Source organism: Thecamonas trahens (genome assembly GCF_000142905.1).
Source record: "Thecamonas trahens ATCC 50062 unplaced genomic scaffold supercont1.19, whole genome shotgun sequence".
NCBI lineage: Eukaryota > Apusomonadida > Apusomonadidae > Thecamonas > Thecamonas trahens.
Window position 1 is genome coordinate 20,560 of NW_013657661.1, and position 7,106 is coordinate 27,665.

Here is a 7,106-nt window from a genome sequence, read left to right on the forward strand (position 1 = left end):
CAGCTTGGATGATGTGGTCGCCAGAAGCAGCGGTAGTCGCTGTGGCTTTCAATCCCAGTAGCGCTGCCGGGTGCCGCCAGATACACTACAGGTCAGGTCGGGGATGCCAGTACCAGCACTGTGTAGGTGGAGAGGGGTGCGGGTGGAGTGGAAATGAAGTGAGGAGGAGGAGGAGGGGAGGGGGGGGGGGGGGAGTGTGGGTGGGTGGGGGGTGGAGTGTGTGGAGTGTAGGTGGGGGAGGGGGGGGGGGGGGAGTAGGCCAGAAGGGGAGGGGCAGTCAGGCGGTGCTTTGAACGTTGGTGGTGTCATGGCGGCCGATAATCGTTGGTTGACGGTCAATCTCAATCACTGTTGGTGGTGTCATGGCGGCCGATAATCGTTGGTTGACGGTCAATCTCAATCATTGTTGGTGGCGCCGGACCATCATGGTTGGCGCTTGCTCAACGGCCACTTCTCTACGCCGAGCTCACGCACTCTACATACATACCAGCCATGGCTACGGTGACGTGCGAGGCATCTGCCACGTCGGCAGATATTGCCGCCACAATGTCATCACTACCGCCGCGGGTCATGGCCCTCCGTTTCGTCTCGACACACATGGCGTCAACGGACACCGCAGCCGCAGCAGGCGGCCTCATCGTCGCAGCTGCAAATGCCGGCATGGAGGAGCTCGAGCTCTCACACAACGCCATGACAGATGACACGCGCGCGGCCCTGATATCGGCCCTCGGTGCTGGCTCGATCCTCCTCCCCTCACTCTCCTCGCTCGTCATTGTCTCCAACGTGGTCGATCAGAGTCTGCTGTCCGCCGTAGCGCGTGCCTCGCCGGCGCTCGCCTCGATCGAGCTGAGGCACTGTACCGCAGCAGAGGGAAGCCTGACAGAGGTCATGGAGGCGCTGGCTAATGACTGTCCGGATGTGGAAAAACTTGTTGTCGTCGACTCGCCCATCGGCAACGCAGGCGTCCGCCGATGGCTCGCCGGCCCTCGGCCCAGGCTCGTCCATCTGGCGCTGGGTGACGTCGGTCTCGGGCCGACCTCTGTCGCTACGCTTCTAGCCGCCGAGCTGCCTGCCCTTGCTACCCTTGTTCTTGACGACAATCCGCTCGGAACTGCAGCCGTTGAGCGCCTCCTCGATGCAGGCAGTCGATGGGCGCCAGCGCTGCAGCGGCTCTCGCTCGCCAGGACCCGAGTTCTGCCCAAAGACGTCCCGAGCCTCATTGCCCGTGCTGAAACGCGACGCCCAACCACAGATGTCACGCTGGCTCCTCAGCAGAAGCCCGTCTCGGCTCGAGACGCCGCCTACTTTGGCGACGGGCTCGACGAGTGGCGACAGGCCCTCGCCTTCGCCATGACCCGCGTACACTCGCCGTCGCTCATCGACTTGCTCGCAAGCTGGCATGCGGCTGCTACCTCCGAGCGGCTCGATGGATTTTATCTCGGATACCTTGACCTCGACGGCCATGATCTGCAGCAGGTCGTCCATCTTGCCGCCGCAAACGTTGGCGCACTCCCGGCTCCTGCTCCCATCTGCGGCATCTACCTTGAAGGTGTACAGCTCGGCGACGGACGTGTTAGCGAGCTGGCAGCGGCACTGGATGCGCTTCCATATCCGCTTGAAGGAGTCACCACACTTGTGCTCAAAGGAACAAGCATCAATGCCGACGACGCCAACCTTCTCGCAAGCGCTCTGCCGCGCGCCCTGCCGTCTCTCGAAGTCCTCGACGTGTCCAACAATCCTGAGCTGACTACCAGCAGCATTGTTTCGCTCTTCGCCACACTGGCAACGCAGGGTATCTCTCTAGTTGTCTTTGCTGCTGCAAGCACCGCTCTTGACACATCTGCTGTGGCACAGCTTGTTGCGCACGCGCCAGCCATGCCCAAGCTGGTAGAGATCGATGTTCGCGGCAACGGGCTCGACGCTGACGATCTCGACGACCAGGTTTGTGATGCGGCGCGTGACGCCGGAATCGGCATTGTCTTCACCGACGACGATGCGCCGGTGTACCGCCAAGAGCCGCTAGCCAGCCCATTCACAGCCCATCCCCCATCGGGCATCACACTCGGTGATCTCGACGTTTCGGTCGCCGCCGCTCCGTCGCCACTGCCGCAGTCTACAGCGTCAACTATCCGCATACAGTCATCAAGTGATACTGAAGCGGCCTCCGCGCCACAGCAAGTCGCGATGCAGGCTACGCGGCATAACGTGCATACGCCGATGGCGGGAGTGCAGATCACGAACAAGATCCAGATTCAGCTCGATGTTCTTCTTGACGCAGTCGAGCAGCTGGAGCCGCCGTCGACCAAGGTCATGGAGCTAGTGACCTCTCTCCGAGCTTCGCTTGGCGCGACCCGCGACATGCTGCGCAAGACCCAGCGCGAAGGCGCGGCACTCGAGACAGCTGTTGCAACCACACACACCAAGCTCGCGGGTGTCCAGCAAGAGATGAAGCGGCTGATGGCATACTCGGCGACTGCGAGCGCTGTCGGCCCGGATCTCCTTGCTGGCGCGCTGCCACCCGAGCTCGACGAGCTCGACACCCAGCGGTTCGTGCTCCGCGACCAGCTGCGATCGCTCACATCGTCGACCACGCAGCTGCTCTCGCTCCAGGCTGATCTCCTCTCGTCGCTTCTCGACGAGTCGTCGGCACTTGTTCAGGTCTCCGCCGCACACGCGCGACCGTCGCAGTGGGCGCTGCTCGACGCCGCCGGCCTCGGCTCGCATGCCAAGCTGACAGAGCTTCTTGCTGAGCTTGAAAGCCTGGCAGCTTCGATGAACGAGCTTGCCGGTGCGGAGGACCGAGCAGCGGCAGCAGCAGTGACCGCCACCTTGGCGCACGACAAGGTTCGCAAGCTGGAGCTAGAGTTGGCCGCCGCGCGCGAGGCGGCGGTTGCGGCCGACGCCAGCGCCCGGAGTGCCGACGCCGCCAAGCTCGCGCTGCGCGAGTCTGTGGCCGCCGCGGCAAGCGCGCTCAACGTCAACACGATCGGAACCGGCTCGCGGAACAGAATCAATGCGCTCGCGGCGCGGCTTCGGACGGCACATACGCACTTTGCTGACGTTGTCCACGCCGCCGAATCACTGGCCGAATCACAGGCGCTGGCTGCGGACGAGTCGACGTCTGCCGCGGCCGAGCTTGCGCGCGTCCACACCGCCCTGGCCAAGGTCCGCGGCCACGAGGCCGCAGCATCCGAGGCGATGGAGGCGCTTGACGCGGCGAACGAGCTCGCACGCAAGCACAGGATCCAGCTCGGCGAGGTGGCGCGACTCGAGTCGCGGCTTGCGCTGCTCGAGGGCGACCGCGACACTGCTCTTCACAACGCAAACCTTAGTCTTTACAAGGAGACCGAGCTCGCGTACAACCAGACTTCGGGCCTGCTCGCCAACGCGCGATTCGAGGCAGCGTCGCTGGCCAACAGCATCGACTCGATGCGGGTATCGATGCGGTAAAGAGGAAAGACAGTATCACTACACAAGCAGGCCAGCGGCAGCCTGCAGTGCCGGGCGCTTATCGGCGGCGTGCTTGTGCTGCTCGATGATGCGGCCGAGCTCGGCGAGAACCCGAAAGACGGCGTCGATGTGTGGCGGCCCGTCGGCGAACAGCGCCTCGAGCAATGAGTCGGTGAGCTCAGCCCAGGCAGCAATATGGTGGGTGGGTGGTGGGATGAATGCCGTCCGGCGGGCAGGCGAGGGAGGCGGCGGCGGGAGCGGGGGCAGGACCGGCGGCGGGGGCGGGAGCGGAGCCGAGCCACTTGAGAGCGGCGGATCATGACTGCCAGACACGTTGGCCTTGGCGTGCTCGCCGGCCGAACGAAGGACCCGGAAGTGACGCGCGCGAAGCGTGGCGAGCCGCTTGAGCATGGAGCCGAGGGTGCGAACATCGAAGCGGTGGATGAGCGAGGCGGCAAGGTCATACATCTCGTCGGCTCGGTTGCGGGTCCGCGCTGGGTCACCTTGCGGGTTGTACTCGTAGGCGTTGTCTCGAATGAGCTTGATGTCAGCCATAAAGGCAGCTGTCGAGGTGTAGTGCCCGGCCGAGACGCGGTCGTCCATGTCTTCGAGACAGAGCGGCGTGTCGATGACGTCGTAGTAGTCGGGGAAGGCGTTGGCCGAGACTGGGCGGACAAAAGGCTTGAGCCGCGGCTGGCGCTTGAGCTCGGCAACGACGTTGCGGAGGTAGATGCGAAGCTCTAGGAGGGCGTGCTCCTCCTGTGCCTCGAGTGAGGCCAGCTCGGCCTCGTCCGAGAGCGAGGCGGGCGAGTGCTCTGTGGCGGCGGCTGAGCGACGTGCGATTGCCGCCAGTGCGTCAGCGGGCGACAGTGCTCCGGGCAGCGGCGCTGGGGCAGGGAGGCCTGTCGAGGGGCGGTGGATGTCATGTGTCGCCCCGAGACTCTCGTCTTCATCCTCGTCGTCGGTCTCGGGCACGCTGCCCGGCTGGTAGCTGAAGAACGAAGAGCGATGGGCGGCGAGGATGACCTCGACGGCGGCGCGCGAGGGGCGCGGGACGTGCAGCGTGGCGCGTGGGCCGGAGAAGAGTGCCGCCAGCCGCGGATGCCCGAGCTCATCGAGCGGGACCGCCGACGACGCAAGGAGCAGGACCGGCAATGGCGGCGGGAGTGCGGTGTAAGCGGCGAGAAAGGCCTCAATGGAGGCAGGCGGGACGAGGTCGACCCAGGTATCGAGGTCTGGGATGACAATCAGGGCCGGGAGCGCGCGCGGGAGCTCCTGGAAGGCGTCAGCGACAGCAGTCCCGGTCGGCGAGCTATGAATGGCGGTGGATGAGAGATTGAAGACCGGCATGCCCTGGCAGGTGTGCGCGAGCGCCCAAAGGAGGCGGGAGGAGCCGGAGCCGCTATCGCCAACCAGGCAGAGGGCAGGGCGATGGAGAGGCACCGGGTGGAGGAGCCAGTGCGAGGCCGGATGGGTTGCAGATGTCGGGATGAGGTTTGGAGCCTGGGCTTGAAGGCCGGCAAGGGCAGCGCGGAGCGGCGCGTCGAGCAGCAGCACTTCGTTTTCGGTGAGGCGCGAGGCAGCGGCAGGCGAGGAGCGGGCCGACGCTGGAGTGACTGACGCGAGCGCGGCGTCAAAGTCGGCGTCAGTGACGGTCACAGCCGCGGCGTCAAGCGTGTACTTGCCGGCCGCGGTGTAGACGGCGGGATAGGTGCGGCGAAAGGCGGCAAGAGTCGCCTCGGTACAAAGCGCGCGGAGGTCCGAGCCGCCGTAGCCTGCCGTGGCGGCGGCGAGGTTCGTGAGTGTGTCGTCGGACGGCTGGTTGGGCATTTTGGCAGTGTGGATGGCCAAGATGGCCTTGCGGCCCTCGACCGACGGCAGCGGGAAGAGGAGCTCACGGTCAAAGCGGCCAGGTCTGCGGAGGGCTGGGTCGATGGCGTCGACGCGGTTGGTGGCGCCGATGACGACGACACGGCCGCGGGCAGACGCGCCGTCCATCATGGCCAGAAGTGTGGAGACGAGCGAGTTATGGATCTGGTCTTGTCGTGAGAGCGGACCGGGGCGAGGCCGTCGATCTCGTCAAAAAAGATGATGGACGGGGCGGCGGCGGCGGCGGCGTCAAAGAGCATCCGCAGCTGGCGCTCGGCCTCGCCGACCCATTTGGAGAGGCAGTCGGCGCCCTTGCGCATGAAAAAGGCGACAGGTGTTCCGGATGCCGACGCGGCGTTGGCCACGGCCTGGGCCATGAGCGTCTTGCCTGTCCCGGGTGGGCCGTGGAAGAGAACGCCCGCTGGTGCGTGGAGGCCGAGGGCGGCAAAGGTCTCCGGGTAGACGAGCGGAAGGACGACAAGCTCCTTGAGAGCGCGGATGTGGTCGTCGAGACCGCCGACCGAGTCAAAGGTGATGTCGGGGTTGACGGCAATCGGCTCGGCGGCAGTGCCAGACTTGGCTTTGCCTGCAAGCTTGGCCTTGTTTTTGCCCGGGCCGTGGCGGGCGCGCCCGTGCCCGTGTCCGCCTGGTCCGTGGCTGTGGTGGGTCCGCTGCGAGCCGTGGACGCCAGACGAGGAGTCTGACGACGAGCCCGACGCCGACGAGTCAAACCGGACCCGCGAGTGCGGCGAGGTGGTGCGGCGAGCCGAGGCGGTGCGGCGAGCGGAGCGGGTGCGCGCACGAGCGCCAAGTAGCGAGCCCGAAGTCGACGACGAGCCCGAACCGGACGAGGTATTGACAGCCAGCAGCGAGCGGTGGCGCTTGGGTGGGCGGTACGCGACCATGTTCCGCGGGATGCGCTCAGTGCGCGAGGCCGAGGAACGCGAGCGTTTGCGCGGCGAGCGGCGGGGACGCGAGCTCCTTGTCGACAACGCCTTGCGCGAGCGCGACTGGCGCTGGGCCGGTGTGGTTGGTGCCGATGCCGCCGCCGGAGGAGCAATGGTGTCGCGCCGGCGAAGCGAGTAGCCGAGGCCCTTGGCGACGACGCAGATCGGGCAGTGCCAGAGCTCGTCCGGGTGCGCGTCCGGGTCGCGCCGGTAGCGCTCGACGACGCAGCGGTCATGAAAAACGCGTGGGCAGTCGTCACAGGCAACGAGCGCACCATCGCTCCGGCCGCACTCGTAGCACTCGCTGTCGACCGGGATCTCGCGTGGCGGCGGCGCCGGTGCAAGCGAGCGCTTTCCGCCGCGGCCGTGCTGGCTGGCGATGTCGTTGTTGAGAATGTAGGAGACGTCGTCGTTGCCAGCCTCGCACTCGGACGGCGAGAGGAGGCAGAGCGGACAGACCCACTCGTCGTCGTCGTCAGCATCCAGCGGCGGGCGGTGTCGGCGTGCGAGGCAGCGTGAGTGGTACGTCCGAGTGCACCGCTCACAGCAGAGCAGCTGGCCACCCTCGACACAGAGGTAGCACGCCTCGTCCGAGTCATCAAAGTGGTTGGCGCTGGGCGGAACCGGCGAGCCGCGGCCCTCTGCCCGGCAGCGTGGGCAGAACCAGTCGTCATCAGGGCCATCGAGCGGAGACGGACGATGGGCGAGGCGGAGACACGCCGGGTGGTAGGCGAGCGGGCAGCCTATTGACGAGCACACCAAAAGTTCGCCGCCATCGACGCAGATGAAGCAGAACTCACACTGTGCCGGAAAAGGGGGGGGGGGGGGGGGGGGGGGGGG

General features: G+C 66.1%; 2 protein-coding genes across 2 annotated transcripts in view; one reads left to right on the forward strand and one right to left on the reverse strand.

Moving 5' to 3' along the window:
- Nucleotides 1-570: 570 nt before the first annotated feature.
- AMSG_04795 (uncharacterized protein) lies at nt 571-3,463 on the forward strand (the record flags this gene model as incomplete). The annotated part of the gene is made up of 1 exon (XM_013903016.1): nt 571-3,463. One exon carries the CDS (start codon nt 571-573, stop codon nt 3,448-3,450), a length of 2,880 nt encoding a protein of 959 aa, XP_013758470.1. The 3' UTR covers nt 3,451-3,463.
- Nucleotides 3,464-3,468: 5 nt separating this feature from the next.
- AMSG_04796 (ATPase family AAA domain-containing protein 2) overlaps nt 3,469-7,106 on the reverse strand; it is a gene marked incomplete at both ends in the record, with an annotated part of 4,148 nt that continues 510 nt past the window's right edge. The window contains 2 exons of the mRNA XM_013903017.1: nt 3,469-5,484; nt 5,508-7,061. Of these exons, the coding sequence (XP_013758471.1) occupies nt 3,469-5,484; nt 5,508-7,061 (3,570 nt within the window). The remainder of the gene's footprint in view (nt 5,485-5,507; nt 7,062-7,106) is intronic.